We start from the raw sequence: 27,162 nt of genomic DNA, 5'->3' as shown, positions 1-27,162 counted from the left end.
AAGTCCGCACGTGCTCAGCCCGGTGCTGTTTTTCCTTTTGGGACGCTGTCGTTCCGTGGTCAGGTGGATTCTGGGATGCACGAGTCTACCTGGACGGAGCCGCCAAGCCAGGCTCACAGCTGTGCCGAGCCCAGAGCGCACAGAGCAAAGCAATGGAAGGAGAAAATGATGACCTCATTTCTGGGGGAGGCGCGGGGAGGGGGCTCCTGCGGGAAGGGGGCGTCTGCAGTGCCAGAATGTGCTCTCTCGCTGCGCGGGGCTGCGTGGGCACTCACCACGCGGTGCAGGTACTTGTGGTCGTAGGCGCCCAGGGGCTTGCCGTCCAGCAGTACGCGGCCACCCTCCAGCGGGTAGAAGTTCTCCAGGATGTTCACGCAGGAGCTCTTGCCACTGCCTGAGGGCCCCACGAGGGCCGTCACCTTGCCCGGACACAGGCTGAAGGAGACGTTCTGCGAGGGGCACGGGGGAGCAGGCGGGCCACCGGCTGTGGACACCTGGCCAGGCCTCCCCCTTCTCGCTGCTTCCTGCACCCAGATTCTCCCCGGGGCCTCCTGGGTGGGCCTCAGCTCCAGCCTCCTCCTCCGAGAAGCCCTCCTTGACCCCACACGCCCCCCCCCCCAGCACCCTGCACTGTCTTCTTTCCAGCATTCTTCCGGCTCCGCCTTCCCCCAGCTGGAGCCCAAACTCCCAGGGGGACAGAGACCTCACCATGTCCACCCTGGACCAGTGTTGGGGAGCGGCCGGGCCACGTCCTCACCTGCAGGACCTGCGTGTGCGGCCGAGTCCGGTAGGTGAAGGTCACGTTCTCAAAGTCCACGCGGCCCTCCAGGTGGTCGGGGGCCAGGCTCCCGTCATGCACCATGGTCGGCTTTCGGTCGATGAACTCGAACACCTTCTCGGCCGCGCCCACTCCTTGCATGAGGCCGCTGTAGACGGAGCCCACGGACTGCGGGCGGAGCACACACAGGTTCCCGTGCCTCCCCAGCCGCCCACCCGCCCGCCTGCCGCACCCGAGGGGTGAGGGCCAGGGCAGAGCCCGCAGACCCGGGGGTGGGCAGGGGAGGCTGAGACTGAGGGGGCCAGGTCGGGCACCAGCCATCAGCACGCGGCAGCAGCCAGGCCCGGCGGGCATCACCACGCTCGGTCCTGGCAGCCTGGCGGAGCAGGTGCCATCGGCCACCGCGCCCCCCTTCGGGCAGAGCCGGAAGCCGGCCTGGTGTTGACGTTTCAGGTTTTAAACAGAGTCTCCGTGTGCACGCTCCACCCTCACACCCTCCGTGGGCACAGAGTGTGCGACAGAGAAGGAGGTGGGGGTGGGGGGCTGTGATGTCCCTTCTACGGGCCCCTTCTAGACCTTTCTCCCCTGCACTGCCCAGGGGACCCAGGCACAGGAGCTGGGGTCACCTGCCCCGGGTGGCACAGCAGGGAAGTGGCGGCTGGCAGGTGCCTCACCTGGGTGTGCTCGCTGGTGAAGCAGGGGTCGCCCAGTGCGCACAACCGTGGCTGCCGTCACTGGTGGGATGCTCAGGGGCCCATCGGCAGGGTCGGCCTCCCGGTGCGCCCCTCCCCGCCCGCGCAGCCTCAGTGAAACGCTCTGCCAGCCAGCCCCTCCGCGTCAGGGCTTGGCTCGCTCCTGTGCTGCCCCGTGGGCTCTCACATGACAGACAGCCGCGCCTCCCTAACCCCTGACCACTGCAGCGCACGTCCTGGGACACACTCCGTGCCCCCAGGCACCGCAGAGCCGGGAACGGACGCTGCAGGTGGCTCTGGAGCCGGCGCACACCGCAGGCTGCGCGGCACCGCAGGCCCTGCGCCCCTCACCCCACCTCCGACTGCCACGAGCGTGGAGCAGGCCACAAAATGACACCCCCACCCCCGGCTGACCTGGAGCCCAGCTCCCTTGGCCTCAGGTGAGACCAGTCCAGGCAGGTGCTTCTGGCCATCACCAAATCACCAAGGAAGAAGCCCCAGGGCCCAGCTCTGTCCACTTTCTTCCCTTCTCCCGGCTCACTGTCACCCCACCAGTCACCCCCAACCCCCCACTTCCTGGACCCACTGCCAAGCCAACCAGTGCACTGCACTCTGCCTCAGGAGGGAGCCAAATGAACACACCTGAAAATGACCCCTGCTGTGCCCGCGGCCAAGATCAGCTCCCCAGGGCAGCTCAGAACACAGCCCCCCCACCCCCGAGCCTCGGCCTCCTCCCCTGAGCTACAGGACCTCAATGGTGCTCAAGCCTGGCCCCAGCTCTCGTCAGCACTTCCGGAATCCTGAGGGTCCCAGCACCCCCACCCCCTCCAGATCCGTCCCCCCCACGGCCCGCCCCTCAGCCGCCCTCACCTCCATGCAGTCCCCCAGGACAAACTCGTAGATGATGAAGGCGATGAGGTTGCCGCTGGTCATCTGGCCCGAGATGACGAGGTGGCCCCCATAGTAGAGGATGCTGACCTGGACCACCAGCAGCGTGAGCTGGGGGCGGACGGGGCGAGAGGGGCTCAGGTCAGGGGCCTGGGCTCCAGGGTGCAGCGTCCCCGTGGGCCCCGCACACCTGGCCGCAGCTGGCAGAGACGTCCTCCTGGGAGTCTCCCCCGAAACCTGCTCCCACGGGCTTGGCCCGAGAGCAGCCTTTCTCTGTGAGGCCCTGGCACGCACACGCCAGCCCTGGGCAGAGCACGGCTCAGAGAGGTTGAGTTCCCTGGCTAAGGTCACACAGCAGGGCAGAGTATTGAAGTCTCTGCCTCCTTCCCACCTAGGTTCCATCTGGGGCCCCCCTGGGCCCTGACTGTCCCCCAACCCCCACTCCCACCCCCAAAGCAGTGCCAGCGGTTGGGGCGTCCCCTGCAGTGGGCGGAAGGCTGAGCGGACTTCAGCCCCATCCTCTCCTCCGTGGCTGGCACTTTGGCGGGGTGCTGGCCAGTGGCCTGCCCTGCGGGGCCCCGGAGCAGCCCCACCCCAGGCTGCTGCTCCTGTCGCCCACCAGCTCCTTGTGCATCCTGGCCTCCCGGCTGCCCCTGCCCAGCCCTCCTTCCAGAGTGGCTGGTGAGCGGCCATGACACCTGCCGCTCCCCACGCTCCCATTGGGGTCGTGTGGTTGTAGCAGGGGACTCGCCAGAAAGTGGCCCACGGTGGGGACCGTGGTTGCCCTTGGGGTGGAGCGTGATGTCCCTCTTTGCTTGGGGGAGGATCCCCAGTTGGGAAAAGCGGGCTCCAGGTGAGGGGGAGAGGCTGCACCCGGCTCGGCCGCTGGGACCTGGCACCGCCACCGGGGGGCTGCCTGCTGCCATGGACCCGTGGTGAGCCGGCCGTGTCCTGGGTCAGGGGCTTCCCCCCACGGCCAGGCCTGCCGGGCCCGCGGCACGTACCCCGCTGCCCCAGACGTAGTACATGTAGGCCGCCGCCTCCTTCCTGTTCAGCTTGTACACCTGCTGCAGCTTCCGCAGGTGCGTCTCGGCCTCCTCCTCCTCGTTGGCGAAACTGCGCACGGTCTTCAGGGCGCTGATGGTCTCCTCGGCCGAGCTGCTGGCCCTGGCCAGGGCGCTCTGCACCTCTTTGGAGAGCCTCTATGGGCAGGAAGCGGGGCGAGGAGGAAGAGACCCCAACGCGGGACGCCTCCCCCTCCCCGAGGCCCACTTCTACCCTCTGTTGGTGCGTGGTCCATGCCGGGAGTTCTGGGACGAGCAGACATGATTCAGCTCTGTCTCTTTAGAAGACTCAGAGGACAAATCTGGGGGGCTCCAGGGTATGGGGGCTGATGATAACGTCATCCCCAGTACCCCAAGGAGGCCGCACACGACCATACGGAGCCGCGACACCTGATCCTGGGCTGGCGTATGAGCAGGGATGCCCTGGATGGTCGTCCAGGTTGTACACTATACAAGGATCACCAGTTTTGTACAGGGCACCATTTACATCCTCAACATTCCCTAACTCCTGGGACAAAGTGAGGGCAGGCACAGTGGGTTAGGCTGAGGCCTGCAGTGTCGGCATCCCACATGGCCACCGGTTCAAGTCCCGGCTGCTCCACTTCCGATCCAGCTCCCTGCTAATGTCTCTGGGAAAACAGTAGACGGTGGCCCACGTGCTCTGGTCCCTGCACCCACGTGGGAGACCTGGAAGAAGCTCTGGCTCCTGGCTCTGGCGTGGCCCAGCCCCAGCTGTCATGGCCATTTGGGGAGTGAACCGGCGGATGGAAGATACCTTCCTCTCTCTCTTCTCTTTCTCTGTAACTCTGCCTCTCAAATAAATAAATCTTTCTAAAAAATTATTTATCTTCATCTTATTTGAAAGGCAAGGAGACAGAGATACAGAGACGGAAAGAGGCAGAGAGAGAGAGAGATCTTCCGTCTGCTGGTTCACTCCCCGGTGCCCACGACAGCCCAGGCTGAAGTCAGGAGCGCGGTCGCAGCCGTCGTCTGCCCCCAGAGTGCTGAGCAGGGAGCTGAGTGGAGTGGAGTGGCCAGGACTCTCACACGGGAGCGGTGGCCCCCAAGCGGCGTCTGAGCCGCAGCGCTGCACGCTCCTGCCTACTGCCAGTGCTGCACCGGGCTGTCTCCCGTCTGCCCGCAGAGGCCGCGCCGGCGCCTACCTTGTAGTACCTGCCGTAGACGCTGGACACCATCATGATGATGGGGAAGCCCATGAAGGTGACCAGGGACAGCTGCCAGGACAGGCTGAACATGAAGACCACCACGCCCGTGACCTTGACCGTGTTCCGCAGGAAGATGTTGATGTTCTGGGACACCAGGTCGCTGACCATGGTGGTGTCCGAGGTGAGGCGGGAGATGAGGTCGCCTGCAACGTGGGGAGGGCCGTGGTGGCAGGTGCAGGGGCGGCGAGGGGCTTGGGAGACGTGGGCGGCCCCCACCCCGGCCTGTCACCACTTGAGGAAGTGCTGCCCGACCCCATGGTCCAGCCAGGGAGCCTGTGTCTACTCCTCCTGCTGGGTGGTGGGGGCCCTGCCCTCCCCCTGCCCTGCAGAGAAACAGCGTGGCCAGAGCAGTGGGGGCAGAAGAGCAGACCCCACCTCCCTCACGGGCAAGGGCTTCCCAGCAGCCCCTGGTGCCGGCCAGTCGTCCTATTTTACAGGAGGGAAGCTAGCGGCTCAGTGAGGCCGGCTCTGCACGTGGTGGAACCAAGACACCCCGGGCTGGCCTATGTGGGGATCCCAGCCAGTGCTACGCTGTCTTTGCCGGCCCGGCCCCGGTGACCCCGGCTGCCGACCTGCAGGGGAGCCACAGGCCGGCGTGGGCTTGGCCCTCAGGGGAGGCGAGTGACAAGGCCTTGGCTCCCGATGGGGAGCTTGGGCGGCCTGGGTGGGGTCCAACAGTGGCCACGGCCCACACCGCAGCCGCAGCGGCCAGGCCAGAAGCCCAAGCCAGTCCCTGGGCGTGTCCAGCCTGGACTTGCTGGTGGGTGAGGCCAGCAGGGCTGGGCACATCGCTGGGCCCGTTCAGCTCCTCAGCGTGACGCAAGCCCTCCCTGGCCAGCGCCAGCCCCCAGCCCCGAGCCCTGGGACGCCGAGGCCCCCGAGGACCGACCTGTGCGGTTCTCATCGAAGAAGCTCGTCTCCTGCGACACCAGCGAGCGGAAGAGGCAACTCCGCAGCCGGACGTTGAGTCTGGCGAACACGAGGGTGAAGATGCCGCCCCGGGCCCCTGCGGCAAACGAGCTGATGGCAGGTGGGAGACGTCAGAGCGCGCCTTCCACAGCGACCCCTCAGCCCGCGGGCCCTGCTCTGCAGAGCCACGCCTCGGGGGCTCCGGGCCAGGGACCCCAGTTTCCTGGCCAGCGCCCTCTGCCGCCAGGCGGCCTTGTGGTAGGCCAGATTGCTGCTGGGGAGCCAGCCAGGGACCGGGAGGGCACCCTGGAGGACTGAAGCCATTTTTAGGGCCTGGAGGGTGTGGCCCAGTCCCCCCCAGGGGTACTTCCGGGGGTCTCCTGGCCCCGGCTCTCCTGCCCACCCTGCAGTGCGGGGCCGGCTGGCTACCTGCCGATGGCCAGCAGACACACGATGGTGACGGCCGTGCTGAACTGCTCCATGCTCTTCTGAAGGACGATGCTGTCGATGGCGCGGCCGGTGTAGTAGGGCAGGAAGGTCTCTCCTGGGGGAGGCAGGCGGGGCTCAGGGCGCCTGCAGCCAGGGGCCCGCACCTCCCCCAGGGCTTTCCCCCCCAGGCGGACGCCAGGTGACCTCCACAGAACTCCCCCTCTGGAGAGCTGGGGGGCAGGAAACACGAGGCCCCAGGCGGCCGGAGCGCCACCTCCCCTTTATGGACGAGGAAGGTGAAGACAAGAGGACCCCGGGCCGCCGCTGGCTGGCTGGCGTGGCGCCGAGGCTGACCTCGCCCTCCTGTCGGCAGAGTCCAGAGTGTGGTCTCCAGCACCTTGTGCAGTGTTCATTTTCTGGTTTCAGCCATGGCTGGGAATCGCCGCCCCGGCCCCTGGGGGGACACCGTCCAGCCGGCCAGGTGACGCCTCCCCCAGGCTCAGGGCTCCTTGGCCCCTCACGACCATCCCAGGACACTCAGAGACCCAAGCTGGCCTCCCACGTGCCCTCCCTTTCTTTGTCCTGACTTGGTCACAGGTGACTCCAGGGGTGGGGGGCTTTGGGAGTGATGGGAGGGTGGAGCCCCCAGGGCGGATTAGGCCAGCTCCCGGACTGGCTGAGGGGGGGCTTTGCTGTCTGCACGCCCGCCTATTGGGACGCATGGACCCAGGAACCAGGCACCCCCTCATGGGCAGAGGGCAAATCCTTGACGGACACCACGCCTGCTGGTGGCTGGGCCTGACGGGGACACATTTCCGCCACCTATGAAGGACCCAGCCTGTGTCCTGTGTTGCAGCAGCACACGTGGGCCCGCTGGACGGTCGCCACCCTCGGGGGCAGCCACTGGCACGGCAGCAGGGCCCCTGTTCCTCCCAGGACACCTTTGCTGCAGAGCCGGGCGTGGGGCTGGGCATACAGTAGGTGCTCCATAAAGGCTGGCGAACACACCAAGGTTGGGTCCGGCCAGGCCTTCCCGGGCCAGCTCCACCTGGCCTGGCTCAGCTTCCCGGCCAGCACGGCTTCCGTGGGGGTCTGGTGCCCTCTGCTGGACTTGCCCGGGGAACCACAAGGTGGCAGCTGGAAGGCCTCTGCCCCCTAGTGGACTTCTGCCTCGGTTTACCCACAGGGAGGAACGGGGTCAGCGAGCGCGGCCTGGAGCTACACTCACGCTGTGGAGCCCTTGGGATTTCCTGAGCCCGCCCGCGTTCACTGCCTCTGCGCCCCTCCCCCCGGCCAGGATGCCAGACTTGCCCTGTCTCAGCAGCCTGTCCACCACACGCAGGCAATGGGGTCCGGCGGAAGCCCGCCCACATCGTGGTCCTCCTCGGCTCAAAGTCCAGTCTCACCCGGGGAAGAACCAAAGTCCAGGGCCTTTGCACGGCCTGGCCCCTCTCACGGCCTGGGCAGCTCTTAGCTCTTACCTCCTTCAAGTCTCAGAAAGCCACCCAAGGGGCCGGCATGGGTTACTATGACACCAGCATCCTGTACGAGTGCTGGTTCGAGTCCCGGCTGCTCCACTTCCCATCCAGCTCTCTGCTATGGCCTGGGAAAGCTGCGGAAGATGGCCCAAGTTCTGAGGCCCCTGCGCACGTGTGGGAGACCCAGTTGGAGTTCCAGGATCCTGGCTTTGGCCTGGCCCAGCCCTGGCCAGGGCAGCCATTTGAGGAGTGAAGCGGCAGAAGGACGATCTCCCTCTCTCCCCCTCTCTCCCCGCCACCTATTCATTTATTATAATTTGAAAGGCAAAGTTACAGAGAGAGCCTCTTCCAGGTCTCCCATGTGGAAGGCAGGAGACCAAACACTTGGGCTGTCTTCTGCTGCTTTCCCAAGCCATTAGCAGGGAGCAGTGAGACATGTACTGGTGCCCACAGGGGACGCTGGCACCGCAGGGGGCGTCTTTACCCGCTATACAATGCCAGCCCCTAAATAAATCAATCTTGGGGAAAAAAAAAGCCACCCAATACGCAATATGGATTGTCATGCAATCCATACTAAAGAATTCTAGTTGAACAGGATCGAATACTCAACACCAAAAGAGTGCTGTATTTTTTTAAGATTATCAAAGAACAGAAAAAGCTGGGCACTGCAAAATCATGGTGACTTCTCACGGCCTGAACCCCAGTAAGCGCTTCCTTCTGCCAGGCCTCGAGCTTCATCCCATTCCCAGCCCGAGAAGGCCCCTGGCGGGCGAAGACTGAGGTCTGGCCTGGTCAAACAAGTGCCCTGGGGCCGGCGTTGTGGCGTAGGAGGCTAAGCCGCCCCTGCAGTGCTGGCATCTCCCATGGGTGCCAGTTTGAGTCCCTGCTGCTCTGCTTCCAGTCCAGCTCCCTGCTGTGGCCTGGGAAAGCAGCAGAGGAGGCCCAGTGCTTGGGCCAGTTCCCCAAAGTGGGAGACCTGGAACAAGTCCCGGCTCCTGGCTTCGGCCTGGCCCAGCCCTGGGTGTTGTGGCCATTTGGGGAGTGGACCAGTGGATAGAAGATCTCTCTCTGTGTGTGTGTGTGTGCTCTCTCTGTAACTCTGCCTTTCAAATAAATCTTGGGAAAAAGAAATAATGGCACCACTAAAAAATACCAGTAATAGCTGCTAGGGTCGCTCACAAAGATGGGGCCTGAGCCTCGACTGCACAGGCAGGAGCCACCCCCCCTCCATCCACCTGCAACACCCCTCGGGCGCCCGGGGTGGGAGCTGCCATGGAGGCAGGAGGGTGGCTGTGCACCTGAGGTGTGGCCGAGGGCCACAGTCGAGTGGGGCCACTGTGCGGCCGGCAGGAAGGCGCTGTCCACCCCTCAGAGCTGCAGCCAGGCACTGGCCGAGGCGCCTTCCTCGTAGGAACTCGGCGATCCTCACGGCCCCGAGCGCCGAGGGTGTTGTGAGCCCATTTTACAGATCGGGAGGCTACACCAGGTGAGCACGAGAAACCTGCTAGAGCCCTCGGCTGTGAGCGTGGCCGGGAAGCAGAGCTCAGGGTCGGCTCCGGTCTGTTTCGAGCACGTTCTGGCTCCGTTCAAACCTTAAAAGCTCCCGTCAGCTGCCATCCTTGCTTCCCACTGTGACGTGCCCAGCGCGGCACCCAGCCCTGCCCATCTGTTCTCGTTCCAGATGGACAAGGCCATCAGATAAGGACTCTCGTTTTGTTTTTCGGTTTTGGTTTTGTTTTGTTTTGTTTTAATGGATTATTTATTTGACAGGCCGAGCTACAGAGAAAGAGAGAGAGAGAAGACTTCCATTTGCTGGTTCACTCCCCAAATGGCCACAATGGCTAGGGCTGGGCCAATCCAAAACCAGAGGCCAGGAGCTTCTTCTGGGTCTCCCACGTGGGTGCAGGGGCCCAAGGACTTGGGCCATCCTCTGCTGCTTTCCCAGGCCATAGAAGGGAGCTGGATCGGAAGGGGAGCAGCCAGGACTTGAACTTGTGCCCATACAAGATGCCAGCACTGTAGTTGGTGGCTTAACCCACCATGCACTGCGCCGGCCCCCAGGTAAGGAGTCTAATGACCCCATCTCCGTGGAGGGGGCGACAGAGGCCCAGGCGGGTTCACTAGCGGCCCAGGGCCACACTGCTGGGTAGGGATCAGGACCAGGATCCGTGCCCTCAGAACCCAGGAGCTTGGCCCCTGCCATGCCAGTGACTGCCCCCAGGCTGGCTCCACCTCAACTCACATCTTTCCCGGCCAACCAGGACCCACATCCACACCCGTGCCCGTGGCGACGCAGCGGCCCCACAAGGGAGCACCCTCACCCTGGACAACATCCTCAGGGTTTCTCCTCGATTCTGCTGTTTAATGACCAAAAACGCCTTGGGCCCGGAGACCCCACTCCCAGGAATCCACCCCACAGACCCGGCCACGTTCGCGGGAAAAGGTAGCAACAGGAGAAAAAGACACGCCAGGGCCCAGCGGGAGGCTCGCTGACTCATCACGGGACGTCACGTGATGGACTAAGCTGGCAGCCCCAAAGGGAAGGAGGCCTGACACAGAACATTCTAGAATACCTTGAGAAGAGAAAAGAGCAAGACACAAAGTGTGCGGGAGAAACGGGGACGGGGCCGGCACTGGGGCGCAGCGGGTGAAGCTGCCACCTGCGACGCCGGCATCGCACCCAGGCACCTGGTGCAGTCCCGGCCACTTCACTTCTCATCCACCTCCCTGCGCATGAGCCTGGGAAAGCAGTAGAAGGTGGCCCAAGTCCTCGGGCCCCTGCACCCGCGTGGGAGACCCGCAAGAAGCTCCTGGCTCCTGGCTTCGGATTGGCCCAGCTTGGGCTGTTGGAGCCATCTGGGGAGTGAACCAGCGGATGGAAGACCTCTCTCTCTCTCTCCCTGTCCCACTCCCTTTCTTTCACTCTGCCTTTCAACCAAATAAATAAATCTTAAAAAAAAAAAAAAAGAAGAAGAAGAAGAAGAAGAAGAGGAGGAGCAGTAATGTGTTCCTTTAGCTTGTCGCTGTGTAAGGAAACACTGGACACGCACCTAAGAAGCCACACAGAGCGAGTCCCTGCTGCCCTCTTGGAAGCTTCGGGATACGTGTCCCACGGTCAGCCTTGGGCAGTAGGGGCAGAACCAGGGGCAACGTCACAAGGTTTTGCTTTTTGTGTCAATTTGCTGTTTGAAGTATCCAAAACCAGGAAGGACGACGGGGCGCTCTACCCCACCCCCCACTGAACTCCGGCCGAGCCAGGGCCCCGGTCCTCACTCACCCAGAGCAGCCACGATGAGGAAGAAGGAGGCGGCCACGAGGAAGGCCACGTCGGGCTTGGTGTAGGACAGCAGCTTCTGCAGGGTGGCCCCGGACGCCTGCTCGGCGGGGAAGCCGTCGGCCTCCGTCTCGGCGCCGGCGCCTGGCTCCAGGACCTCGGCGTAGGGCCGCACCGTGGACAGCAGCCACCAGAGCAGGAAGGAGGCGGCGAGGGAGACGTACGTCCACACGAACAGGGCCCAGAACCACGGGTCCCGGATGGGCCTGCGCACCTCCGAGAAGAGCAGCAGCTTCACCACAGCATAGATGCCCACGAAGAGGCACACGAGGGTGATGGCCACGCGCGAGGCCCGCAGCCGCCGCGGCCCCAGCGCGCTGTTCTTGGCCACGCCGATCGTGGCCCCCAGCAGCAGGCAGCTGCGGTAGAGGCAGGCCGCCCACAGGTCCAGCACCGAGTCGAAGACATTGAAGTGGCGGATGTCGTCCAGCAGGCTGCGGTCCAGGTGGCTGAAGACGTAGATGGCCGTGGTCACCCCGACGTCCAGGCTCACGTAGGCCAGCGTCACCACCACTGCCTTCCACAGGCGCATCCTGCTGGCTGGCGGTGGACAGGCGACAAGGGCAGCGGCTCCAGCTCACGGGGGCGAGGACATCTCCCACGGGGCGAGGTCCGACCTGCAGGGGTGGGGGCTCAGGTCACCCGACGCCTCTGAGCCCCAGCCCCGACATCTCTGACCGACTCCCCCAAGTGCTGCAGACTCCGCCCCCGCGCACCTGCTGGGCGCCTGATTCTGCTGGGATTTGACAGCGAGCAACACCCACAGGGATCCTGGTGGGAGGCTCCCGTGGGGCACGGGATGCTGGGAACGCAGGGGTGGGGAGGGTGCCTGTGACGGGGTGGGGGTGGGGGGGCAGGGAAGAGGTCGCTGTGAAGGCAGCGGTTGGTGAGATGAGAGGGAGTTCTGGGCGCCGGCACAGGTGGAGCGGATGATGCCAGTGTCCTGAGGCAGGTTGGAGCAAAGACAAGGGGCCCCCAGGGGTGGGGAGCACACGGGAGGACTTCACCGCCTGCCGGGGAGGCACAGGAGACCCGCAGGGCTCAGGGAGCGCCGCCGCAGGGCTCAGGGAGCACGCCGTGAGCCCCTCCACACCTGCTTCCTCACTCACAGCGCGTCAGCCAGCGGGAGGCTCCAGCAGCCTGGGCGCCCGGCTTGACTTGACGCACAGCAATCACTGCTGGTCCTGTCTAACCAGTGTTTATTCTCAGTCAGGCTTATCTGCAACCCCATAAAAACCCTGACCCCTTAGGCCAAGGGCGAGCTTGAAGGCTGTGAGGGTGGGGACAGGCCCCAAGCCACCCAGGCACCTCCCTCTCTGCTTGGAAGTCTCCAGGTCTTTTCCTCACCCCGGCCCCAGGCCCCTTGTGGCACAGTGGGAAGCGGGCAGTGGCCTGGATTTGGGAGTGGCCTTGGCGACAGGCCAGGTCCAGCCCGGGGTGGGGCCGCCCCTTCCTCCAGGTGTGGGGCAGGGGTCCCGCTGTCCTCTGCAGATTCGAGCCCTCGGGTCGACACCTGACAGCCGAGACAGGGACAGGGACCAGCCTCCACCCACGGTGAGGGGACTGACCTCACTCTGGGGGGGCACCAGACCCTCGCACTTGCCCACGCACAGCTGGGAAGACTGACCCAGAGACACAGTCGCCGGCTCCAGACACCCGGCCAACGAGGGCCCAAGCCAGGGCCGCACGCGTAGGGACCTGGGCCGCACGCGTAGGGACCTGGCACCTGATGCTTTGCCCCGGCGCTGCCAGGCTGGCACACGGCAGGTGTCCGATAACTACGAGCTACACGGGGTTATGTAACACAGCTCCTATGAGCCTGGCCTGTGCCACGCGCCACGTGGGGCCCACGTACTTAATCCTCACAAGGAGACGGACGCCAACATCATGCCCGTTTGGCACACACAGAAACTGAAGTCCAGAGAAGTTAAAAACTCACCTGGGGTCACACAGCAGGTGCGTGGCACGGCTGGGAGAGTCTGGGCTCTTAACTGCTAAGCTAAACGGTTTTTTAAAATAAGAACTTGCCAACAGGGAGTGTTTGTCTAAGTTCATCCCAGAGGGGCTCATTCAAGCTGTGGAGGGGACAACAATAAAGCTAATGATGATAGTAATAGCCAACAGGTACAGGCCAGTGCTGTTCTGATTTACATCTAATTTACATATGTTAATACCCATGAGAATCCTGCCAAGTAGGTTGTAGTGACATCCCCATTTCATGGGTGAGAAAACAGAGATAAACAGAGAGGGTTAGCAATCTGCCCAGGGTCACACAGCTAGGAAGTAGCAGAGCTGGGAGATGTGTGCAGGCTGTGGAGTTGCAAAGTCTGTGTTCTCAATCCCAAAGCTCCCATCCTCCCAAACAGGCTCCCCATGGGTGGGAGACCCCTCATGAAGGCGCGTGGTGTGACAACCCCCAAGCCTGGCCCTGCTCTCACGCCAGAGCCTCCAGGCAGAGTCGCATCTGTCCAGGGACGAGGGTTGCATAGTCAGCAGCTGCCCCTCCAAAGATAGCCAGGGCCAAGTCAGGTCAGGAGCGGGGAGGGGACGGACGGTCAGCCGTCCCCCACCCAGCCTCCTGCTCCGCGCTGGCCCTGGCTGAGCTGCCGGCACAGGCTCCGTCTGCTGCAATGCAGAGGCCCTGGAACCAGCTAGTGGGTGAGCTCGACTCCGAGCCCAGGCAGCGGGAGGCTCCTGGCCCAGTGCCCCCCGGCCTCCTGGCCAGGCCAGTGCCGGAGGCACCGGGTCCCGCCGGCCAGCTCCGCCACGGCCTCCTGCTGCCGGGAATGAGGGGTCTCGCAGCACCGAGAAAGAAGCCAGGGTTCAGAAGTGGACAGGAGGCAGATGGCCAGAGACCTGGGGGACGCACAGCAGCCCGGGGGCTTGGCCAGCTCGCCCCCGGCTCTGAAGACTTCCTCCCCACATCCCTGGCCCGGGCTGCCGGCCACCACCTGCAGCCCCAGTGGAAAAACAATTCCAAACACCCAATCACAGCCTACGGAGGGGACAGAGAGGCCCAGCCGGGGTCGGGGGAGAGGGGGGCTAGGGGAGGGTCACCCAGCAGGTGGGGCGACGCTGGGGCACCTGGCTCCCCTGCCCCAAGAGCTCCAGGCTCCCAGCAGGCAGAGTCCGACTCAGGTTGGTTACAGCGCTCGGTGGGGACAGGACGAAGGCGGTGAGGCGGCCAGCCAGGCTGGGGAGTGCGGGCTGCCCTTGGCCAGGTGCAGCTGTGGGAAAACGGTGGGCAAGTGGGGGAAGCGCGTGGCCCGAGCGACAAGGACAAGTTGGTGGCCAGAGGCCAGAGCAGGACGCACCAGGCCCAAGCTGGCCCAGGAAGGTGGGGGCGATGCCGGCGACCCCCCCCCCCAGTGTCCTGCCAGGAGCCCTCCCTCCCATAGAGGGGATGTTGGCCGGGCCATGTCCTGCAGTGGGAAGGGGAAGTCTGGTAGGGGCAGGTCACGGACAGCTCCCACCACGGCCACGCCAGCTACACATGTCCGTGCCCACCACCCATGTCCATGCCAGCTTCCCATATGTCCACGTCGGCTTATACATGTCCATACTGGCTGCCCATGTCCACGCTGGGTGCCCACGTCCACGCTGGGTGCCCACGTCCACACTGGCTACCCACATCAATACTGGCTACCCACGTCCACACTGGCTGCCCATGTCCATACTGGCTGCCCCACACACATGCTAGCTACCCACATCTATGCTGGCTAGCCCACATCTACACCAGCTACACACAACCACGCTGGCTGCCCACGTCTGTGCCGGCTACCCCACATCCACGATGACTACACACGACCATGCTGGCTACTCACGTCCATGCAGGCTGCCCAGGTCCACACCAGCTACACACGACCACGCCGGCTATACCACATCCATGCTGGCTGCCCAGGTCCACACCAGCTACACACGACTACACCAGCTACACACGACCACGCTGGCTGCCCACGTCTGTGCCGGCTACCCCACATCCACGATGACTACACATGACCACGCTGGGTGCCCACATCCACGCTGGCTGCCCAGGTCCACACCAGCTACACACGACCACGCCGGCTACACCACATCCACGCTGGCTGCCCAGGTCCACACCAGCTACACACGACCACGCCGGCTACACCACATCCACGCTGGCTGCCCAGGTCCACACCAGCTACACATGACCACGCCGGCTACACCACATCCACACTGGCTGCCCACATCTGTGCCGGCTACCCCACATCCACGATGACTACACATGACCATGCCGGCTGCCCCACATACACGCTGGCTGCCCCACGTCCATGCCAGCTGCCCCACGACCACGCCAGCTATACCACATCCACGCCGGCTGCCCCACGTCCACGCCGGCTGCCCCACATCCACGCCGGCTGCCCCACATCCACGCTGGCTGCCCCACATCCACACCGGCTGCCCCACGTCCATGCCGGCTGCCCCACGACCACGCCGGCTACACCACATCCACGCTGACTGCCCCATGTCCACGCCGGCTGCCCCATGTCCATGCCGGCTGCCCCATGTCCACGCCGGCTGCCCCACGTCCATGCTGCCCACAGCAGGGTGGTGCCGAGTACCGCTCCTCGTCTCTGCCCTGAGGGTCCCCAGGGTTACTACCATCTTAGAGAACCCTGAGGAGTTAACAGACCGGCAGGAAACAGGACGGCAGCCTGGCCTTGCCCAGCGGCTGCAAGGCCCAAGTGGCCTCTGTGTGCCCCTAACCTAGGGGCTTCACCCCGAAGTGGCCAGCCCCCCCCAGCTCAGCACGCGCGGGCTGAGCCCAGGGTCCCTGGGGCAGGAGGCTCAGCGCTGGGCATGCAGCACTCGCCCTGACTCCACGCTGCCTCTGGCTCACTCTGGGGTACCTGGCAGCCTGGCCCGTTGGGGAGTGCGGGGGGGGGGGTCCTCTCCACAGTGCCCCTCCCGGCTGCAGCCAGCCCCTGCAGGAGGGGCTCAGAGCCACCCGATCCCAGGGGGCACAGCAGAGGCCCCTCTCAGCTCCCCCGGCTCCACCGCAGGCCTGGAGGGGCCCCTGGGGACCAGGATGCTCGGTGTGGAGGCCCGTCGGCCGGCTGCAGGGACTGAGGGCTCGGCTTTGCCTGGGAGCAGGCCCAGGCTGCCACAGCCAGGGTACCCGGGGTGGCCCCGCAGGCCCTGCCGTGGGGGTGGGCAGCTCTCGGAAGCCCGATCCTGGGGGGAAGACAGTCCCTCCAGGGCCCCCCAAAGCCCAGCCTCCCCCATTTTCCAAGAGGCGGTGGTGCCTGAAGGGTTAAAAAAATGGAACCTTCGCCCTGCGGGCGCCGAAGAGATGCTGCAGGGATGCGGGGCGCAGGCCCGGGCTGCGGGCGCAGGGGCGCGGGCCCGCAGGGCTGCAAGGAGGCGCCCACCTGCGGACGAGACGCCCACTCTCACCGGGGCAGGGGTACGGACGCCCCCGACCCCCGCCTGACTAGGCGTCGCGGCCTGGTGAGCACCGGGGTCTGGGGTCCCGGGCGCCGCGCCCTTACCTGCGAGGCACCAGGTGAGCCGGGGGCGGAGCGCGCAGCGGGCTCTGGTCGTCGGGGGCGCAGGCTTCGCGCCGCTCATTGGGGGCCGCCGTGGGGGCTGCGCTCGCTCCGCGCCTCCCGCCCGCGCGGTGCCGCTGCAAGGTCGGAGCCGAGCCCGGCGGGCGCGGAGGCCGGGAGACGACGGGGCGGGGCCGACGGGGCGGGGGCGGGATCCGCAGGACGGGGCGGGGCCTCCGGGCCGGGGCGGGATCCGCAGGACGGGGCGGGGGCGGGATCCGCAGGACGGGGCGGGGCCTCCAGGACGGGGGCGGGATCCGCAGGACGGGGCGGGGACCCCGGCGCGAGGCCCGACGAGGCCTCCTGGAAGGGGCGGGGCCTCTGTCAAGTGGGCGGGGCTTCCTGGAGGGGCGGGGCCGGAGCTGCGGGCGGCTCACCTGAGCTGACCTCGGCTCCCAGGTGCCCGCAGGCCGTGCGCTGTGCGCCTTACCTGGAGGTCCCAGGCCGCTCCGTGGGGGACGGAAACGGCCTCACCTGCTGGGGCCTTGCTCTTTCCCAGGGAGCCCGGGAGCGCGCCGTCATGATGCTCACTCATCCACTCTCTCCGCGGTCTAGCAAGGACTTGTGCAGCCCTACTAACTGCCGCACACGGTCTGAGAGTCCCACCGTGCGCCCTTCGGGAGCCGGCACTCCGGCCAAGGAGCCAGCAGGCGGCCGCCGAGCCGGGCAAGGGGGCTGGGAGTGACCCTCGGTGCTGGGAGTGCAGGCGGGGGGCAGGCGGGGACGCCCAGGCTCCATGGTGCGGGCGACGGGGCTGGCGCTGCGGCGGGGGTTCAGCCTGCTGTTCACGCCTGCAGCCCGTAGCAGAGAGCCGGCTGCAGCCCGGGGAGCTCCGCTCCCTATGCAGCCCCCCAGTGCACCCAGGGGGCAGCAGAAGAGGGCCCGGGCGCTGGGGCCCCTGCTACCTGGTGGGAGACCGGGATGGAGCTGCTGGCTCCCGGGTCCGGCCCTATCGGCCCAGCTGTCGTCCGAGACCGGGATGGAGCTGCTGGCTCCGGGTCCGGCCCTGTCGGCCCAGCTGTCGTCCGAGACCGGGATGGAGCTGCTGGCTCCCGGGTCCGGCCCTGTCGGCCCAGCTGTCGTCCGAGACCGGGATGGAGCTGCTGGCTCCCGGGTCCGGCCCTGTCGGCCCAGCTGTCGTCTGCCATCGGGGAAGTGAACCAGTGGACAGAAGAGCTTGCTGTCCGTCAGGCAAATAAATAGATAACTTCTAAAGGAAGAGGACTCCGGGCAGGGGTGCGTTCTGTGAAAGTGGGGCGAGGGACAGCAAGTGTTTTGTGGGGCTCCTGTAACGAGAAGGCGTCCCTGACAGGTGGGAGCCGGGGAAAGAGCTTCCCAGGCTGCGGGGCTGAGGGCCGAAGGTGGGATGGGGACTTGCTCAGCCATTGCGAGCCCGGACAGGGCCAGCGGGGCCTGAGCTGGGGCGGGGCAGAGGGTGGGCGGGGCTCCCAGCGCTCCCTCCTCAGCAGGGGCGGGGCAGAGGGTGGGCGGGGCTCCCAGCGCTCCCTCCTCAGCGGGGGCGGGGCAGAGGGTGGGCGGGGCTCCCAGCGCTCCCTCCTCAGCGGGGGCGGGGCAGAGGGTGGGCGGGGCTCCCAGCGCTCCCTCCTCAGCGGGGGCGGGGCAGAGGGTGGGCGGGGCTCCCAGCGCTCCCTCCTCAGCGGGGGCGGGGCAGAGGGTGGGCGGGGCTCCCAGCGCTCCCTCCTCAGCGGGGGCGGGGCAGAGGGTGGGCGGGGCTCCCAGCGCTCCCTCCTCAGCGGGGGCGGGGCAGAGGGTGGGCGGGGCTCCCAGCGCTCCCTCCTCAGCGGGGGCGGGGCAGAGGGTGGGCGGGGCTCCCAGCGCTCCCTCCTCAGCGGGGGCGGGGCAGAGGGTGGGCGGGGCTCCCAGCGCTCCCTCCTCAGCGGGGGCGGGGCAGAGGGTGGGCGGGGCTCCCAGCGCTCCCTCCTCAGCGGGGGCGGGGCAGAGGGTGGGCGGGGCTCCCAGCGCTCCCTCATCAGCACCTGTGCTGCTCACACAGACAGCTTTCTTGGGAGGGAATTTGGTAAAAGGTTAGAATTTATTTATTTACTTATTTATTTTTAAAGATTTACCTATTTAACTGAAAGAGTTACAGAGGGGCAGATCTTCCATCCGTTGATTCACTCTCCAAATGGCTGCAACGGTCAGGGCTGGGCCAGGCCAGAGCCAGGAGCCAGGAGCTTCCTCCGGGTCCCCCACGCGGGTGCAGGGGCCCAAGGACGTGGGCCGTCTTCTGCTGCTTTTCCCAGGCTACTAGCAGGGAGCTGGGCCAGAAGCGGAGCAGCAGAATCCAAAGTTTAGGATTTAAAACACTTATCTTGGGGCTGGTGTTGTGGCGTAGCGGGTAAAGCCACTGCCTGCAGTGCCGGCATCCCATACAGGTACTGGTTCCAGTCCCGGCTGCCCCATTTCCTGGGAAAGCAGAAGATGGCCCAGGTGTTTGGGCCCCTGCCACCCACTTAACTAAACAAAGTTTAACACAAGAGTTTGGGAAGGCGGGCAAGGCCCGTGTCAGGTGCACTTCAGGAGGCTGCCAGCATTGTGGGGTAGGGGAGGGGCAGAGAGTGGACATCGTGGCCACATCCCCACAACCTGCTGCTCATATCTCCACTGTGCAGCAGCCAGGGGCGCTGAGTGGCCCAAGCCCAGTCCCGGCCTGGTCACAGCTCGAGCTGGGAGCCATGAGCGACGGACTGGATGGGGGCAGGCTTTATGGGGGAGGAGGGGGCGACGGGTGCCCTAAGGATGGATTGTGGTGTTGGTCGCACGATTCTGGGACTAGACTAAAACCCACAGAGGGGCACGTTCTCAGTGGGCGAACAGTCAGATACACGAGGCTCAGCTCAATAAAACTGTAACCGAACAGAAGACGGGGGAGGAGGAGGAAAGAACCACTGTGTGTTCTCCTGCCTTCAGGAAGGTAAAGCTCAGAACCTGTGCTGGGGGTTCTGGGATGCAGAAGACTTTGCCCAGACACGGGTGGAAAATAAATAGCCCGGATGTGGCGGTCGGTGGAGACCCAGGCTCAGGAGTGGGGAGTGGAGTGGAGTGGGGAGCAGCGATAAAAAGAAACAGAGCAGCAGTGGAAGGTGGAACAGGGAGCCAAAGGCAATGCCATTTACACTCGCACCCCAAATAGCGAAATTCTTGGGGGTAAATCCAACAAAATCCCGCAAGATCTAAGTGAGGAAAACTACGAAACTGGTGAAAGAGATCGAAGAACGGAAAAGTGGCCGGGCTGTGGCTCAGCAGCTAAGCCGTCACTTGAGATGGCAGTGCCGGTTCGAGTCCCGGCTGCTCCACTTCTGATCCAGCTCCCTGCTAATGCCCCCGGGAAGGCAGTGGAGCGTAGCCCAAGCACTTGGGATCCTGCACCCATGTGGAAGACCAGGCTGGAGTTCCAGGTTCCTGGCTTCCTCCCGGCCCAGACCTGGCTGTTGTGGCCATTTGTGGAGTGCACCAGAGGATGGAAGATCTGTGTGTGTGTGTGTCTGTCTGTCTGTCTGTCTTCCTTTCAAATAAATAAAAAATAAATCTTTTTAAATATGAATCAAATGGAAAGCTTTGTCATGTTCGTGTGCAGAAGAGACTCAATATTGTCAAGATGTTGATTCTTCCCGACTTGACTAGAGACTCAATGCAGCCCCAATCAAAATTCCAGAACATTCTTTGAGATTATCCACAAACTGATTGCAAGGTTTATGTGCAGAGGCAAAAACCCACAGCAGCAGCACCCTCTGAAAGGACAACAAAACCGGAGGCAGGGCGTCGCCGCTTCAGGACTCACTGTTATGCACCAGTCACGGGAGCGGTGCCGCCATGGGACGCCCACGGGGCATGGCAGGAGAGGGAGCCAAAAACACATCATCAGTGGAGCCCAGCAGATGCCCAGCAGTGGGGCCGAGAAACAGCGCCCATGGGGCTGGCGATGGGCACAGCAGGCTAAGCCACCACTTGCAATGCCGGCCTCCCGTATCAGAGCACTGGCTGAGTCCTGGCTGCTCTGGTTCTGATCCAGCTTCCTGCCAACACATCCTGGGAGACTGCAGGTGATGGCTTCAGTGCCTGGGTCCTTGCCACCTACATGGGAGGACTGGATGGAGTTCTGGGCTGCTGGATTGGCCTGGCCCAGCCCTGGCTGTTGTAGGAGTGTGGGGCATGAACTGGCAGATGGGAGCATTCTCCCTCTCTCTCTCTCTCTCTCTCTCTCTCTCTCTCTCTCTCTCTGTCTTCCAAGTAGATGAAAATAAGTGAACATTAAAAAAACATTCACGGGCCAGTGCAGCGGCTCACTAGGCTAATCCTCCGCCTTGCGGCGCTGGCACACCGGGTTCTAGTCCCGGTCGGGGCACCAATCCTGTCCCGGTTGCCCCTCTTCCAGGCCAGCTCTCTGTTATGGCCCGGGAGTGCAGTGGAGGATGGCCCAAGTGCTTGGGCCCTGCACCCCATGGGAGACCAGGAGAAGCACCTGGCTCCTGCCATCGGATCAGCGCAGTGCGCAGGCCACACCAGCCATTGGAGGGTGAACCAACGGCAAAGGAAGACCTTTCTCTCTGTCTCTCTCTCTCACTGTCCACTCTGCTGTCAAAAATAATAAAATAAAATAAAAAATAGAAGACATGCAGGTGGTAGGTGAGCTATGGCCCTGTGTCACCAAGCAAATGCAAACAGCGAGACGCCGCTAGGGGGCCCACAGGCTGGAGCTACAGGAGCTCTCAGTCCTGCTGGGCTGGAAGGGGGCGGCTACTTGGGAAGACCGTCCCGCAGTTTCTTAGAGAACTGAACATAGTTTTACCATCGACACCTCTTGGTAGTCACCAAGCAGAAAACCCCTGCCCACGGGGGTACCGCAGCGGCATTCATAACTGCCTACGCTGGGCAACAGACACGGGTCCTTCCGCAGGGGGCATGGACACGCCAACCGTGGTGCATCCAGACCGGGGCGCATCGAACTCGGGGAACCCCACACACACATCGGGAAACCTTCCCCTGGGCGGACACGCCGCCCACCTGGCCCGTCCTGCACCTGCTGAGCATTGAGTCCCACCTGTGGGGCAGGTGACACGGGGCAGGTGCGGAGGCACGGGCAGAGGAGCCCGCTCCGGGGCCGCCAGGGCGCAGGCGTGTGTCACGCGTCACGCACACGGCCAGGAGCCACAGCGCCCACGGGGTGAGCCGGTGTCGGCGCGGGGTCGGCCGCCACACAGAGGGGGCGAGGAGGTGAGGGAGGTCGAGGGAACCATGCATATCCTCCACTCGCGCAGCTGCTCCAGGAAGTGAACAGAGAGCGTTTGAGTGGCACGCGCCGCGACGGGTCACTTACCCCGCGTAGGAGCAGCTCACGGCGGGCGGCGCACGCGCAAGGCTCCCGCAGGCCACCGCTGGATGGGCCGCTTGGTCACGGGATGTCCAGCCCAGGGAGCACCACGCAGCCTGGACAGAGAGCGAACCGCGGCTCTGCACCGCACGGTGCTGCCCGGGAGACGCCGCACACAGAACGGCTCCGCATCGAAGGTTCTGGAGCGGCGCCTGCCGTGCGCACCTGCTGTGTGCTGGTTGTGTCAGATTCAACGACAGACAAGGCTCGGCTTTGCGAGGAGGGAGGGGGTCAGCGACGTGACTACCCTTGGGAGGCGGGTAGTGGGGGCAGGGAACGCGGGGTCTGGAATGTTCCGTCTTGGACCAGGGTGCTGGTTCCATGCGGGTGTCCATGTCATGAGTGGTCACCAAACTGTGCACCTAGGCTGCCAGTCCTCGTTTTGTGCGTGTGCTGCCATTACAGATGCTGAGCGCGCGCACACACACGTGCACACACACCACGCTAGAATCCGAGGGAAGGTGTTCTAGTCCTGGTCCTGCGCCTCACTGGGCTTACTGGACCGTTCTAAACTGCGCAGCACAACATACTCCTCTTGCAAACCGATGCAAGGGGAGAGACCCCAGCCGGTGAGCTGGGCGGGGCAGGGCGCACCTGCCTGGTCTTCCTGGCGCCAGCAGACAGGCGGTTGGGCAGGTGACAGCCAGGAGCTGGGGACACGGATCCTTTCCCGAGCAGCAGGGCCCTGCTCACCCCACCTGGCAAAGTTTAACCGCTTTCCTGGGCCAGGCAGCGGGCGGGCGGGGGAGCTGGGTCGGGGGGGGGGGCGGGGCAGGCCCTCGACGGTTACTCCCTCCCTGGGGAAACCCACTGGCTGCAGGAGGTTCGCCTGTAGCCCGAGCCGCGGTCTCAGTGGACAGGCGCTGGGGGCCGGTTCTCCCACCTGCAACGTGGCGACCTGACAGTACCTGGCTCCGTACACAGGGCGGCTGGGTGGCAGCTCTGGGGAGCCCGCAGGCCACCTGCTTATCTGGGGACAGGGCTGGAGTCTGACGCCCGCATCCCCCTGCGTCGTGGGGGGAACGCGGCGGGCAGGGGCAGGTCCGGGGGACCCGGCTTCCTCCCCTACTCCGAGCCGAGGGTCTGGCACCCACGCTCGTCTGTGCGGCTTTGCAGACCTGGGCCTGGGGGCTGCACGGGGGGCACCGCCGCTGACGCCTTGGCAAGGGCGCGGGGGCTCTGTGAGGGTCTCCCGAGGTCCCGCAGCGCGCCCTGGAAGACACTAGCACACAGCTCGAACCCGGTCCTGGCGTGGGGGAGCGGCCGCCCGAGGCCCCGCCCCGCGCCCCGCCCACACCGCGCCCTCGGGCCGGGCCGCCGGAAGTCGCCCGAGCCGGAGCGTTTTCGCCGAGACACCCACAGGGCAAACGAGGACAGGGCCCGAGCGACCTCGGCTGACGCCCCGCCGGCGCCGGTCAGGCACCGGGGGTAAAGGCCGAGCTCCAGCTCAGGCGTGTAGGACCGATGGTCGCCAGCGCTCCGCGGCCAACAGCTCCGAGCAGCCGAGAGGGCGGAGTCCCTGCCTGCTCACGCCCTGTGACAGCGGGGTCTCTTAGTGCGTACCCCACGGTGGGGCTTCTGTGAGGCGAACCTGGGGGACCGCTCTCGCCCACGGACGGGCCAGGTTTGGGCGCGCAGTCTTCGTTCTTTTCCGCTCTTGGGAACCTAAGACGGTCCCTTGACCGCGGGTCCCACCCACCCGGCTGGGGGCGTGCCCGGAAGTGCCCTGCGGCCTCGGGAGCGCGCGGCGCGTCACCATGGCGACGGCCGGGGCCCCGCGGCGCTTCTGCCGCTGCGCCTGCTTCTGCACCGAGAACCTGTACGTGGCGCGCTACGGGCTGCACGTGCGCTTCCGGGACGAGCGCCAGCTGCGCCGGGACTACGGCGCGGTGAGTGGCCTCGGCGGGCGGCCAGGAGCACCCGGGGGTCCTGCGGGGTGCGGGAGGGCAGACGGAGGCCAGGGCAGGCCAGGGGCGCAGCCACGCCCGCTGGTCCACTGGTCACCCGCCCCGGGGGTCCTGCGGGGTGCGGGAGGGCAGACGGAGGCCCGGGCAGGCCAGGGGCGCAGCCACGCCCGCTGGTCCACTGGTCACCCGCCCCGGGGGTCCTGCGGGGTGCGGGAGGGCAGACGGAGGCCCGGGCAGGCCAGGGGCGCAGCCACGCCCGCTGGTCCACTGGTCACCCGCCCCGGGGGTCCTGCGGGGTGCGGGAGGGCAGACGGAGGCCCGGGCAGGCCAGGGGCGCAGCCACGCCCGCTGGTCCACTGGTCCACCTGCCCGCAGGTCCTGCGCGCCCGAGGCTGCGTCGGCGCCGAGGATTTCCGGCAGCTGCTGGCAGAGGTAGCAGCGCCCGCCCGCCCGCCCCGCCCGCCGCCTTCCCCCGCGGCCTCGATCCGTCAGCCCCTGCCCCAGAAGGACCCCTCAGCCCACCCTTTCCTCCCTCCCGCCCCGCCCCGGCCCTGCCACCTGCAGGAGAGCCGGCCGCCGGCGGCGGGAGCAGGTGCACTTGCCCAGGGTGTCACAGCGGGTGGGGGAGGCTGCCGGGCCCTGGCACCGCTTCCCGGCTGCGTGGCTGCCTCTGCCCGCCGGGGAGAGCCCTGGAGAGCCCTCCGCGGCCCCCGATCGTGGCCCCCGCTTTGAGAGGACCCGGGGGCTCGCGTCCCATTCGGGCTCAGCCGGGTAAGCCTCCTCCGGCCGACAGCTGCGGTTCCGAAGTGCAGGGCACTGCGGCTTCCCGCCTGGCCCGAGCGGCCTGAGCGGCCCTGAGCCGGCCCTGTGCCCCCGCAGCTCGAGCAGGAGGTGGGGCGGCGGCGGCGGCTGGCGCAGGAGTCGGCTGCCCGGAGAGCCCTCATCGCCAGCTCCTACCTCCCGGCCCGGCCGGACGTGTACCGCTCGCTGCAGGTGCGGGGCTGGGGGCGGAGTGGGGGCGGGGCGGCTCGGGAGGAGGGCGGTGTCCTGACCCAGCCCCCCGCCCGTCCCCAGGAGGCGTCTCTGGCCCCGGAGTTTCTGGCGGCAGCTGAGTACAGCTCGTCCCCGGGCGCAGGCCTGGAGGGCCTTCTCCAGCGGCTGGAGACGGTGTCCGGTGAGGGCCTGGGGGCGCCGGGGGGCAGCAGCCTGAGGTTCCTGGATGTGGCGGACCCGGGCCCCCCAGCAAACCCGACCACCAGGAGCTGGGAGCTGCGGTGGGGCCGGTGTGCGGTCACTCACTCCGCACACAGCAGGGTTTGTGTGGGGGCAGCAGGGACACAGGGAGCCTCCCGCGGGGACCCTCGGGCCAGAGGCTGGCAGAGCTGAGCCACCAGCAAGCGGGCGGAGCCCACACCGACGCCCCTCCCGCGCACGGCCAGCAGAGGAGAGCGCTTAGCTCCCCTAGCTGGGGGTGGGGTGGGGGGAGTGACCCAAGACCCAGCTGCCGGCCAGGGGCCACGGGCCGGAGCTCGGAGCAGATTTCCTGCTGGGGTCCCCTTGCGTGCTCACTGCCGTTTCCTTATCTGTAAAGTGGGAGCAACATTACCGCCCCCCCCCTGCGTCGTCATCCCCGGGACAGTCAGGTGACCTGGGCCGCACAGAGGGCTGGCCCAGGGTCCTGTGTCCCACTGCTGTCAGCCAGGTCGGGACTGGGGGGGGGGGGGGGGAGGCATTCCCTTCACGGCCGGCCCTGGGCGGGGGGTGGCCAGTGCAGCGCAGCCCCTCCCAGAGAGCTCTCGCCCTCACTGTCCCCGCCGCCCAGCAGCTGAGGTGGGGCTGCAGGGGACACGGGAGCCCTGCTCCTCCGGGCGCCGGGGCCTGTGCTAAGAGCTGTTTAGCTGTCCCCTCCCTGCCTGGCCTCTGTCCCCAGGGCCCAGCTAGAAGGAGCAGCCCCCCCCCGCCCGCCCCGTGCGGGAAACAAGCTCCAAGAGACGCTTCTGAGCCGGGTGCAGATGTGGGGGGCCGGGCACGGGACAGGGTGCAGGGGGCGCCGTGGCTGGCCTGCTGGGTGTCCCGGCTGGTCCCCTGCCCTCCGGGCCGGGCTCTGCTGTGCGGCCGGGGTGCCTGCAGGACTCCGCCAACAGCCAACAGCCAACAGCCGGCCGCTCCCTCCCCAGAGGGGAAGCGCATCTACCGGGTGCCCGTGTTCGCCGCGCCCTTCTGCCGCGCGCTGCTGCAGGAGCTGCAGCACTTCGAGCAGTCTGACCTGCCCAAGGGAAGGCCCAACACCATGAACAACTACGGGGTGGGTGCGCGGCCGCGGGGTGGGGCGGGGGCGCCCCCGGGGGTGCCGGCTGAGCCCCCAGGCCCCCTCGCAGGTGCTGTTGCAGGAGCTGGGCCTGGACGAGCCCCTGGTGACCCCACTGCGGGAGCGCTTCTGCAGCCCCTGACGGCCGTGCTGTACCCCGACTGCGGCGGGGGCCGGCTGGACAGCCACCGTGCCTTCGTGGTCAAGTACGCCCCGGGCCAGGACCGCGAGCTGGGCTGCCACTACGACAACGCCGAGCTCACCCTCAACGTGGCCCTGGGCAAGGCCTTCACGGGGGGCGCCCTGTACTTCGGGGACCTCTTCCAGGTGAGCGTGAGACCCCAGGGGCCGTGCCCGGGCAGCCGCGTGGGTGCGCAGGCCTGAGCCCCTCGCTCCGCAGGCACCCGCGGCCCTGACGGAGCCCTTGGAGGTGGAGCACCTGGTGGGCCAGGGCGTCCTGCACCGGGGCGGCCAGCTGCATGGAGCCCGGCCCCTGGGCAGCGGCGAGCGCTGGAACCTCGTCATCTGGCTCCGGGCCTCTGCCGTGCGCAACCGCCTGTGTCCCATGTGCCGCCGGGAGCCCGACCTGGTGGACGACGAGGGCTTCGGCGACGGCTTCACGCGGGAGGAGCCCACCACTGTGGACGTGTGCGCACTGACCTGAGTGGCAGGCGCCGGCTTGCAGGGGCAGAAATAAACGCGGGCGCGCAGCTCCCAGCAGCCTCCGGGTCGTTCCTTGGGCAGCCTGGTGCGGGATGGTGCGGGTGGTGCGGGTGGTGCGGGAGGTGCAGGATGGTGCGGGAGGTGCGGGTGGTGCGGGAGCGCCCTCACGGGGCTGGGCGGGAAGCGGCTGGGCAGAGCTGCGGTTTGCAGGCAGGTCCAGCAACGCCGGGCCCGGCAGGGGCTCCGGAGTCGGTAGCTGCGGGGCAGGACGGGGCGGGGGGCCGGGGCGGGAGCCGGGGTCTGGCCTGGGACCGGGGGTCGGGACTTGGGCTGAGGGGCCTGGGGGGGGGGGGCGGGTCGGGACTTGGGCTGAGGGGCGGGGGTGGGGGCCGGGGCTGGGACCGGGCCGGGATTTGGGCTGAGGGGCCTGGGGGGGGGGGCGGGTCGGGACTTGGGCTGAGGGGCCGGGGGCCTGGGGGGGGGGGCCGGAGTCTGGGGCCGGGGCCGGGACTTGGGCTGAGGGG

The 27,162-nt window shown here is 66.3% G+C and overlaps 3 protein-coding genes and 1 long non-coding RNA gene across 4 annotated transcripts in view; 1 reads left to right on the top strand and 3 right to left on the bottom strand.

Moving 5' to 3' along the window:
• Positions 1–16,336, bottom strand: part of ABCB9 (ATP binding cassette subfamily B member 9) — a 24,483-nt gene extending 8,147 nt beyond the window's left edge. The window contains exons 1-9 of the mRNA XM_062182021.1: positions 16,312–16,336; positions 10,742–11,415; positions 5,987–6,101; positions 5,538–5,668; positions 4,586–4,791; positions 3,363–3,560; positions 2,341–2,469; positions 758–946; positions 276–449 (exon numbers count right to left, since the gene is read on the bottom strand). Coding sequence (XP_062038005.1) covers positions 276–449; positions 758–946; positions 2,341–2,469; positions 3,363–3,560; positions 4,586–4,791; positions 5,538–5,668; positions 5,987–6,101; positions 10,742–11,330 — 1,731 coding nt within the window. The 5' untranslated portion in view covers positions 11,331–11,415; positions 16,312–16,336. The remainder of the gene's footprint in view (positions 1–275; positions 450–757; positions 947–2,340; positions 2,470–3,362; positions 3,561–4,585; positions 4,792–5,537; positions 5,669–5,986; positions 6,102–10,741; positions 11,416–16,311) is intronic.
• LOC133752338 (uncharacterized) lies at positions 13,942–16,890 on the bottom strand. Its single transcript, XM_062182830.1, has 4 exons — positions 16,799–16,890; positions 16,312–16,671; positions 16,089–16,191; positions 13,942–14,025 (listed from the first exon to the last, which is right to left on the bottom strand). Exons 1-4 carry the CDS (start codon positions 16,888–16,890, stop codon positions 13,942–13,944), a joined length of 639 nt encoding a protein of 212 aa, XP_062038814.1.
• Positions 16,891–17,270: 380 nt separating this feature from the next.
• LOC133751976 (uncharacterized) lies at positions 17,271–22,477 on the bottom strand. The gene is made up of 3 exons (XR_009864879.1): positions 21,707–22,477; positions 18,456–20,463; positions 17,271–17,654 (listed from the first exon to the last, which is right to left on the bottom strand). It is a non-coding gene; the product is annotated as an uncharacterized LOC133751976 (long non-coding RNA).
• A 1,034-nt stretch (positions 22,478–23,511) lies between these two features.
• OGFOD2 (2-oxoglutarate and iron dependent oxygenase domain containing 2) lies at positions 23,512–26,689 on the top strand. Its single transcript, XM_062182257.1, is given in 8 exon segments — positions 23,512–23,649; positions 24,043–24,099; positions 24,547–24,660; positions 24,742–24,841; positions 25,845–25,972; positions 26,046–26,103; positions 26,106–26,302; positions 26,376–26,689. Coding segments are annotated over 8 exon segments (1,050 nt in total). The 5' UTR covers positions 23,512–23,517; the 3' UTR covers positions 26,640–26,689.
• Positions 26,690–27,162: the final 473 nt, after the last annotated feature.

The sequence above is a fragment of the Lepus europaeus genome, chromosome 23, assembly GCF_033115175.1.
Source record: "Lepus europaeus isolate LE1 chromosome 23, mLepTim1.pri, whole genome shotgun sequence".
Taxonomy (NCBI): Eukaryota; Metazoa; Chordata; class Mammalia; order Lagomorpha; family Leporidae; genus Lepus; species Lepus europaeus.
The sequence above is the reverse complement of the archived record's forward strand: the minus strand, read 5'-3'. Positions and strand labels throughout refer to the sequence as shown.

Coding starts and splice junctions, on each gene's coding strand:
- LOC133752338 (XM_062182830.1), bottom strand. CDS start 16,890: ATGACGGCGCGCTCCCGGGCTCCCTGGGAAAGAGCAAGGCCCCAGCAG. Junction 16,672..16,798: donor GAGCGGCCTGGGACCTCCAG/GTAAGGCGCACA, acceptor CGCCCCTTCCAG/GAGGCCTCGTCGGGCCTCGC. Junction 16,192..16,311: donor GCTCACCTGGTGCCTCGCAG/GTAAGGGCGCGG, acceptor TCTCGTCCGCAG/GTGGGCGCCTCCTTGCAGCC.